The 10,471-nt window shown below is 42.6% G+C and overlaps 1 protein-coding gene across 1 annotated transcript in view; it reads left to right on the forward strand.

Annotated features, from left to right (window-relative positions):
- The window catches only part of ZCCHC8 (zinc finger CCHC-type containing 8), a 33,073-nt gene that overhangs the window by 4,650 nt on the left and 17,952 nt on the right, over positions 1 to 10,471 (forward strand). The window contains exons 3-5 of the mRNA XM_008050406.2: positions 1,345 to 1,419; positions 3,353 to 3,458; positions 6,278 to 6,355. Coding sequence (XP_008048597.2) covers positions 1,345 to 1,419; positions 3,353 to 3,458; positions 6,278 to 6,355 — 259 coding nt within the window. The remainder of the gene's footprint in view (positions 1 to 1,344; positions 1,420 to 3,352; positions 3,459 to 6,277; positions 6,356 to 10,471) is intronic.

Below are 10,471 nucleotides of genomic sequence, written 5' to 3' on the forward strand. Positions count from 1 at the left end.
CTCCTGGCCACTGCAGCCTCAACCTGCTGGGCTCTGGCGATCCTTCCGCCTCAGCCTTTCAAGAACTACAGGCTGGAACTACAGGCGCACGCTACCACACCCTGCTCATTTTTGAGAGAGATGAGGTCTCACCAAGTTTCCCAGGCGGGTCTCAAACCCGCGGGTTCAGGCAATCCACTCATCTCAACCTCCCAAAGGCACGGGATTACAGGCTGAGCCACCGAGCCCAGTTTCAACATGTATTTTTAAAATAAAGACTTTTTCATGCATAGTCACAGCCTCATTATCATACCTAGTAATTGGCCTGATTTCCTTGATAACAGCTCCTACCCAGTTCAGATTTCCCCAAATGACTGTATTTATAGATGATTGCTCAAACTGGACTCCAGTCAAGGGCCATGCAGTTGCATGTGGCTTTTTAAAACCTAAATTTTGCTCATATTGAAACAAGTTGAACTTTTTGGTATTTTATTTATTTTTATTTTTTATTTTTATTTTTTTCTAGAGATGAGGTCTCGCCAAGTTGCCCAGGTGGGTCTCAAACCTGGGGGCTCAGGCAGTCCACTCACCTCAGCCTCCCAAGGTGTGGGATTACAGGCTGAGCCACAATTTTTTTTTTTTTTTTAATTGTAGAGATGAGGTCTCGCCAACCCGCAGGCTCAAGCGATTCACTCACCTCGGCCTCCCAAAGCACGGGATTACAGGCTGAGCCACTGAGCCCAGCTCCGATTCTTTTAAAAATATATTCTGCCAGGCTCGGTGGCTCAGTCTGTAATCCCAGCACTTTGGGGAGGCTGAGGTGAGTGGATTGCCTGAGACCGCGAGTTTGAGACCCGCCTGGGCAACTTGGCGAGATCTCATCTCTACAATAAATTAAAAATAAGCCGGGCGTGGTAGCGTGTGCCTGTAGTTCCAGCTACTTGGAAGGCTGAGGTGGAAGGATCGCCGGAGCCCAGCAGGTCGAGGCTGCGGTGGCCGGCAGTGGCCACTGCACTCCAGTCTGGACGACAGAGTGAGACTCCAACTCAAAAAAAAAAAAAAATATATATATATATTCTTGTAAATCTGCTGTCCCCTCCCTCCCCCAGTTTATAAAGAAACTACCCATCAGGTAAAGAAACTTTCTGATTGAGAACTGAGAGATTAACTAGTTCTTAATTTTTTGTAAAATTGTTAAAGTAGGTAGAATTAGTAAAAACTTAGATTCTTCTTGAGAAAACTAGAGTTCTTGGTTTTATTTGTAAAATATATATTCTTTGGTACTTAATTATAAAAGTTATGTGTTTATTATATGCAAGTTTTACTTCAGTATCTTCTGAGAGTATGTTTTAACTTCTATTTTAGAGGAATATTGGTGAACAATACTAAGTTAGATGGACCTTTATTACAGATTCTATTTATGAACAATGCTATTTCAAAGTAAGTAATTTTTTTCATTTCCTAAACTTAAGTTAATGTGCTTATGAAATGATGTCTTCCATACAAATACTGTTTTCAGTTATACTTATATCGTCTTTATTCTTTTACTTAAAATGCATCTGAAGTTATAGTATGTGGAATCATGGTTAAGGGCAATGACATTTGGGGTCATAGGGAACTGAATTTGAATCTGGACTCCTGTCTACGTCTGTAGAAAGGTCACAGATCTTTTCTACATTGTCAATTTTCTCACTTGACAACAGGATGCTAATAGTAAATACCTTTTAGATAGCTAAATGAGTATCTGTAAGAGTCCAATAAATAGCTTCTTTTTTTGAGTTGGAGTCTCACTCTGTCACCCAGACTGGAGTACAGTGGCCGCTCCCGGCCACCGCAGCCTCGACCTGCTGGGCTCCGGCGATCCTTCCGCCTCAACCTTCCAAGTAGCTGGAACTGCAGGTTCCAGCTACTACGCCCAGCTAATTTTTGATTTGTTGTAGAGATGAGGTCTCGCCATGTTGCCCAGGCAGGTCTTGAACTGGCGAGCTCAGGCAATCCACTCACCTCGGCCTCCCAAAGCGCTGGGATTACAGGTTGAACCACTGAGCTCAATAAATAGCTTCTAAGTAGCTGGAACTAAAGGCGTACACCACCATGCCCCGCTAATTTTTTGAGTTATATAGAGATGAGGTCTCGCCATGTTGCTCAGGCAATCCTCTCACCTCAGCCTCCCAAAGTCCTGGGATTAAAGGCGTGAGCCACTGTGCCCAGCTGATTATTTTTTTAAATAGATGACTAGACTTTTGTAAGCTTTCCAGCATGCTTGGGTTAAGGCAACTCAGTTGATTCCTATAGTGCTTGCTACATTGTTCTGAAATGGTTTGAGACTGGCCCTGTCTCTTTAGAGCATGGTCATAGACATTTCAGACAGTTACTTGCCCTCTGTCAAGTCACTGAATCATGTTGTTAATTCATGTGCTGACCAAGGTTAAAAAGCTAGAAGGAGCAGTGATAGACTTATACCTACTTTGTCTTAGTAAAGTAGAACCCAGGGCTCTGTGGATGGGGAAGCTGGATGGTGAATACAGCAGCAGCAAGGGCACAGCTTGGCTCTGGCACTAGTGTCCTCCCCACACCCAGGTTAGATTTAGTATCTGCTCTGGCTCATGACAGTCTAATTTCTGTACCATTCACCTAGCATTTCACCTGCAGAAATCTTAGAATGTCATAGCTAGAAGACACCTGAAAGATCATCAGATCTGAAAAAGAAGCTGAGTTCGAGATCCTGAGACTGCCCTGTTATAGCCTAACAAGACCTGGGCTCCTTTTACACCTCCGTAACTGAGCACTGCTGAATATTTGATGAGCTTGGTTCCTGACCTGGAAGGCTAGAGAACATAGACCTCAGGATTTTTTTTTCTTGCATTGCATTTTTGTTTTATTTTTTTCAGTTTTATATTTATACTGGTGTTTCCTTATATACGTATAAAGAGTCTCTGGGAAGAGGATGTGAAAGAACTGAGTATATTGACCATTTTTGTGTTAAAGAAATGAGTGACTAGGAGAAAGGGTAGTACAGGAGCTTTTCATTGTGTAATCCTTTTACTTCTGGATGTTGAACTATTTAAATGTAGTATCCAAAAATTAAGTACCTAATATTGAGAAATAAAATCCATGTATTCTTTGCACAATGGTTTGGCAGTTCTTATGCCAAACACTGTGCTACATTGTCAAATCATTTCATTAATTTGGCAGCAATGTGAATTTTTCCCTAAGAAATAGATTTCTGAGTGCTACAAAGAGTCAGTGATTTTCATAAACGTCTGAAAAGTGAAATAACAAAATTTACACATGGCATCCTATGGTAATGCATAAGACTTGAATCTGTTAAATGTTTTACTCTGGGTTCTGACCATTTTGTCCTCTTTTGCAGTCAATATCATCAAGAAATAGAGGAATTTGTATCAAATTTAGTAAAAAGATTTGAGGAGCAGCAGAAAGATGATATAGAAAAGACTTCCTTTAATCTTTTGCCACAGGTATTTCAAATTTAAGAGACTTTAGTGTTAATAGGTTACTCTTTTTACTGCCAGTTATTAGGCCACAAAGATCTTCTTGAATCAAAACCAGAATAATGACTAAGATTGTCTGCCTTGCATTCTTCTACTGGTTTTCTTCTCTGAAGTTTAACCAGTATGGCCACATGGCTTTCTTTTGAACAGTGGCTTCTTCGGTCAAGGGAGTCATATGTAAACCTGGCTACACTCAAAATTGCTGGCTGTTTTTCCATTTTCTAACTTGGACATGGATTTTGGGGCAGAAAATTTCTGGCCAGGAAAAAAAAAAATCCAAGTTTCTGATTTTATTAAAGTTGAATTTATTTTTATCTAAAACCAACAGGCTTTTGCTATCCTTTTCCCCTCTCTACTTGTTTTTATTTTTTATTTATTTATTTTTTAGTAGGAGTCTCACTCTGTCACCCAGGCTGGAGTGCAGTGGCATGCTGCTCAAAGCCACCACAGTCTTGACCTGTTTTCCTCAGGCATTCATTCTGCCTCAGCCTTCCAAGTAGCTAGAACTACAGGCACATGCCACCAGGCCTGGTTATTTTTTTGATTTATTGTAGAGATGAAGTCTCACCAGGTTGCCCAGGCTGGTCTTGAACCCATGGGCTCAGGCAGTCCTCTCACTTCAGCCTCCCAAAGTGCTGGGATTATAGGCGTGAGCCACCCCGCCTGACTTGTATTGTTTTTGAAAGATCAAATGTGTGCTCCAAAAAAAGTCTGAGAAAATTCGCTATGTGAATGAAGATTGGAGAACACATTTATGTAAAAAAAATAAATAGATAAATAGAATCAGAATTTTTATTTCTGGACCTTTTTTTATTAACAGTTAACTAGACTCTCTCAATTAAGGATCTTTAGCTGTTTATCCTTAGGGGTTGAAGAACAGTATTCTGATTAATTTTTTTTTTTTTAAGTTTTTATGTATTCTATACAAATTTTTTGTTTGTTTGTTTGTTTTGAGTTGGAGTTCTCACCCTGTCGCCCAGGCTGGAGGGCAGTGGCACACTCATGGCTACACTAGCGTCAGCCTGTTGGGCACTGGCGATCCTTCCACCTCAGCCTTCCAAGTAACTGGAACACAGGCTTGTGCCACCATGCCCAGCTAATTTTTTGATTTGTTACAGAGATGAGGTCTCACCAACTTGCCCAGGCTGGTCTCAAATACGTGGGCTCAGGCAATCCTCTTACCTCGACCTCCCGAAGTGCTGGGATTATAGGCATGAGACACTGTACCGGCCTTCTATACAGTTTCAAAAAGATTTGAGAAGCAAAATACACTTAATAATCAGTACTGAATATACATACATATATATACTTTTTTACTTTTTGGCGGGGGTAGTCAGTCTTGCTGTTGCCTAGGCTGGAGAGCAGTGGCATGCAACCTGGGCTCAGGTGACCCTTCTGCCTCAGCCTTCCAGTCGGCTGGAACCACAGGCATGTGCCACCCTGCTGGACTGATTTTTTGATTTATTGTAGAGACAAGGTCTCGCCATATTGCTCAGGCTGGTCTCGAACCTCTAAGCTCAGGCAATCTCTCGCCTCCACCTCCCAAAGTGCTGGGATTACAGGTGTGAGCCACTGTGCCTGGCTTAAATTTTTTTTTTTGAGTTGGAGTCTCATCATTGCCCAGACTGGAGTGCAGTGGCTGCTCCCAGCCACCGCAGCCTCGACCTGCTGGGCTCTGGCGATCCTTCCGCCTCAGCCTTCCAAGTAGCTGGAACTACAGGCGCACACTACCATGCCCGGCTTAAATTTTATTTTTGATTTAGGGAACACTTCAGAATTTTGTAGTAGCTTAAGCTCTGTGAGGGTTATATTATCAGTTTGGTTTTTTGTTTTTGTTTTTGTTTTTTTGAGTTAGAGTCTCATTCTGGCACCCAGGCTGGAGTACAGTGGCATCTCTTGGCCACCATGGCCCCAATCTACTAGGCTCAGATGATTCTTCCACCTCAGCCTTCCAAGAAACTGGAACTACAGGCATGCTCCACCATGCCCGGCTAATTTTTTGATTTATTGTAGAGATGAGGTTTCGCCAAGTTGCCCGGGCTGGTGTAACCCGTGGGCTCAGGCAATCCTCTTACCTTGACCTCCCACAGTGCTGGAATTATAGGCTTGAGCCACCATGCCTGCCTATATTATCAGTTTTAACTAGTAATGTAAAATTACATATTTCAAAAAATCTTTCTGGTTATTTGATTTTTTTTCTTTTTTTTTTTTGAGTCAGAGTTTTACTCTGTCACCAGGCTGAAATGCAATGGCACGCTCACGTCCTCTGCAGCCTCTACTTGCTGGGCTCAGGCAATCCTTCCACCTCAGCTTTCCAAGTAGCTGGAACTACAGGCACGTGCCACTACGCCGGGCTAATTTTTTTTTATTTATTGTATAGATGAGGTCTCACCATGTTGCCCAGGCTAGTCTCAAACCCCTGAGCACAGGCAGTCCTCTTGCCTTTGCCTCCCAAAATGCTGGAATTACAGGCATGAGCCCCCATGCCTGGCTGGTTATTTGATTTCAAGATAAAGTCGGCTTTGCTAGTTTAAGCATTGAAAGTTGCATAATTAACACTGATTAACACAAAAGTCATAGTGCATGCTAATGCTTAGATCTTCAATTTTCCCATGTGAAATTTCTTTTATAAACGTTTCCTAGCTTAACTTCTAAACTTACCCTGATTATGACAATGATATATACCTTAAAAGTGTGTTAGAAAATAAAAGGAACATGTTCAAATTTTTAAGATTTGAAATGTAGAAGTAGATTCCCTGTGTAATATGTGTTTTTCTTTGTATTAGCCATCCAGTATTGTGCTAGAAGAGGAGGATGAAGTAGAAGAATCCTGTGGCGTTAAAAACAATAAGGAAGCTTTTAGTGTAAGTTTGGCTATTTTAGTTTTGAATTCTGCAGATACATCTCTTCTATGTCAACTAGGTGGCATTTAAACAATACATAGAACAGTCATAAGTCTTCAGCTAATCACAGTATTCCTTTGTTGTAAAGAACTATGTAGACTTTACCATCTAAATAATACAGTTTGCTTTTTAATAACTATCACATCATGACCTGGGGGCACAATAGACATATTTTGGAAGACTGTTTTTGTCCTATATAATCTCTTTATTTTTAAGATGTAGAAAGCATGCTTGTTGAACTTATAGGCGTCTAAAGCTGAGAGGGATATATAGCTAATAACAGATGGCAAATTTGAAATTTAAGTTGTTGACAGACTCAAATGGTGGGTAAAAAAACAGAAGCTTAATAGGGGTGACCTACATTTAGGCCAATAGCCTGTCAGTAACTGTGCAAAATTTAGTGATGTCAATACAATGTAGTAGTATGATTTGCAGCTTAATTTTTTTTTTAATTTTTTTTTGAGTTGGAGTCTCACTCTGGTACACAGACTGGAGTGCAGTGGCACGCTCCTGGCCACCGCAGCCTCAACCTACTGGGCTCCAGCAGTCCTTCCGCCTTAGCCTTCCATGTAGCCGGAACTACAGGCATGCACTACCACGCCTGGCTAATTTAATTTTTTTTTTTTTACTTGAAGTCTTACTTTATCACCCAGGCTGGAGTACAGTGGCATGCTCATGGCCACCACAGCCTTGACCCTCTGGGCTCAGGTGATCCTTCTGCTTCAGCCTTCCAAGTAGCGGAAATACAGGCACATGCCACCATGCCAGGCTCATGTTTTGATTTGTTATAGAGATGAGGTCTCGCCAAGTTGCCTAGGATGGTCTCTAACCCATGGGCTCAGGCAATCCTGTCACCTCGGCTTTCCAAAGTGCTAGGATTACAGACGTGAGCCACCATGCTGGGCCTAGCTTAATATTTTTTTTTCTGACTCAAAAAATAAAAATAAAAATAGTGTAATCCTGGATTCTATCAAAGGAAGAGTAGTTTTCATGTTTATGAAGTATTATCTCCTGCTGGGTACGGTGGCTCTCATGCCTATAATCCCAGGAGTCTGGGAGGCCGAGACAAGACAATTAGGTGAACCCAGGGGTTCAAAACCAGCCTGGACAACTTGATAATAACTTGTCTCTACAATAAATCAAAAAATAAGCTAGGCATGGTAGTACGTGCTTATAGTTCCAGCTACTTGGAAGGCTGAGGCAAAAGGATCACCTGAGCCCAGCAGGTCGAGGCTGCGGTGACTGTGAGCATGCCACTGCACTCCAGTCTGGGCAACAGAGTGAGACTCTGACTCAAAAAAAACAAAACATAATTTAATCCTTGATTCTATTAAAGGAAGTATTATCCCCTGCTGGGTACAGTGGCTCAAACCTATAATCCCAGAAGTTTGGGATGCTGAGGCGAGACAATTACCTAAGCCCAGGGGTTCAAAACCAGTCTGGGCAACTTGATAAGACCTCGTCTCCACAGTAAATCAAAAAATTAGCCGGGCATGGTGACGTGTGCCTTGTAGTTTCAGCTACTTGGAAGGCTGAGGCAGAAGGATCGCTTGAGTCTAGCAGGTCAAGGCTGCGGTGACCTGAACGTGTCAGTGACTCCAGCCTGGGTGACAGAGTAAGACACTGACTCACAAAAAAAAAAAGTGACACCTGCCTAGAAATTGGGAGTTTTGTGTATTTATTAATTTAGACCTTTAACAAATACTAATAAATATTTATTGAAAGTTGCTTTGTACCAGGGACCATTCTATGTTGCAGGGACACAACAGTGGAAAAAAGGGCAAAGTCCTGGCTCTGTTGAATTGCATTCTAGCAGGAAGGTAGTGCTCTGAAGAAAAAGGGGAGGGAAAATAGAGTAACTGTAAGATAGGTGGTTTGTATAGTGACAGCCTCTCTGAACCAAGACTTGAATGAAATGAGGGCATGAGCCAAGGCTGCAGTTAGTAGGAAAAATAAGTGGAGGCTCTGAGGCAGAAGCACACACCTAATGTTGCTCACTGTATACCAGGTATGGGTATATAAATTCTAAGCTCCTTATAGATGCTGCTTGTGAAGGTACTATTACATTTTACAGATGAGGAAACAGACTTGGTAAGTGAAGTAACTCGCCTATGGGCTAGTAAATAGCAAAGCCAGGGTTTCAAACGAAGCCTTTGGAGTCTAGAGCATATAATCTGAATCCTTATGTTGCCTTAATAGGCTATAGTGAGGACTTGGGATTTGACTCTAGGATGAGAAACCATAGGAGAGAGTTTTCAGTAGAAATGTCACATGAGATGACTTGAATTTATAAAAGAACTGTGTGGAATTGAGTCTGTAGCTAGTTACCTGTAGAAGCTGAAAACCAGTTAGGAAGTTAATGTATTAATCTCAGGTGAGAGAAAATGGTAGCTGAGACTAGGGTGACGGTGGAAGTGATAAGAAGTGGTTAGAACCCAAGTATACTTGGGAAGTAGAACTGATGAAATGTACTGATGAATTAATTGAATGTGGAATGTGAGAGCGAGAGAATAATCAGAATGACTCAGATTTTTGGCCTGAGCAACTGAAAGAATGTCATTGAGTTTTCTGTGATACGGAAGGCTGGATGAGGAGCAGGTTTGGAGGAGTCTAGGAATCCAGTGCAGTTTCAAACAGTTTTGAGATGCCACTTGCATATCCAGAGAGAGGTGTCAGGCTGGCACTTGGCATATGCGAGATCAGAGTTTAGAAGGGATCAGAACTTTACCTTTGGGGGTTGTTAGCATATAAATTATATTTTAGCTGGGCTTGGTAGCTCAGCCTGTAATCCCGTGCCTTGGGAGGCTGAGGTGAGTAGATTGCCTGAGCCCGTGGGTTCGAGACCCGCCTGGGCAACTTGGTGAGACCTCGTCTCTATAATAAATCAAAAAATTAGCCGGGCGAGGTAGTGCACGCCTGTAGTTGCAGTTGCTTGGAAGGCTGAGGCGGAAGGATCGCCGGAGCCCAGCAGGTCGAGGCTGTGGTGGCCAGGAGCGGCCACTGCACTCCAGTCTGGGCGACAGAGTGAGACTCCAACTCAAAAAAAATTAAATTAATTGATTAATTAATTACATTTTATACCATGGTCTGATGAATCACCTAGGGAGTGAAACTAGAGAAGAAGACTAAGGACTGAACCCTAGGACACTCCCAATATATAGAGGATAGAGAGGTAAGAATAATTTAGTAAAGAAGATCAAGACTTGCCGGGCTCGGTGGCTTAGCCTGTAATCCCGCGCTTTGGGAGGCTGAGGTGAGTAGATTGTTGAGCCCGCGGGTTCGAAACCCGCCTGGGCAGCTTAGCGAGACCTCATCTCTACAATAAATTAAAAAAAAAATCAGCCAGGCGTGGTAGCGCATGCCTGTAATTCTGGCTACTCGGAAGGCTAAGGCGGAAGGATCGGCGGAGCCCAGTAGGTTGAGGCTGCAGTGGCCAGGAGTGGCCACTGCATTCCAGTCTGGGTGACAGAGTGAGACTCCAACTCAAAAAAAAAAAAAAGAAGATCAAGACTTGGTCAGCCAGAAAAGAACTGAGAGAATGGTACCCTGGAAGCCAAAGAAAAAAGATGTTTTTAGGAGTAAGGAAGAATTAGCTGTGTTGGTTGTTGCTGATAGGTTAAAAAAGACAAAGACTGAAAACTGTCCATTGAATTTAGCTGTATGGAGGTCATTGAGGAGCTACATTGTCAAGTAGCTTAGTGCAGTGATAGGGACAGAAATGTTTTGGCTTATTTTTGTTTTTGTTTTTTGAGTCAGAGTCTCACTGTCGCCCAGGCTGGAATGCAGTAGTACGCTCATGGCCACCGCAGCCTCAACCTGCTGGGCTCAGGCAATCCTTCCACCTCAGCTTTCCAAGCAGCCAGAACCACGGGCATGCACCACCATGCCTGGCTAATTTTTTAATTTATTGTAAAGATGAGGTCTTGCCAAGTTGCCCAGCCTGCTCTCAAACCCTTGGGCTCAGGCAATCCTCTTACCTCCACCTCCCAAAGTACTGGGATTACAGGTGTGAGCCACTGCACCCAACCTGGACAGAAATGTTCAAGGAGTAGCAGTGTTGTTTTTTTTTTTTTGTTT

The sequence above is a fragment of the Carlito syrichta genome, unplaced genomic scaffold, assembly GCF_000164805.1.
Source record: "Carlito syrichta isolate Samal-C Ts95f unplaced genomic scaffold, Tarsius_syrichta-2.0.1 Scaffold145297, whole genome shotgun sequence".
In the NCBI taxonomy this organism is placed as follows: Eukaryota; Metazoa; Chordata; class Mammalia; order Primates; family Tarsiidae; genus Carlito; species Carlito syrichta.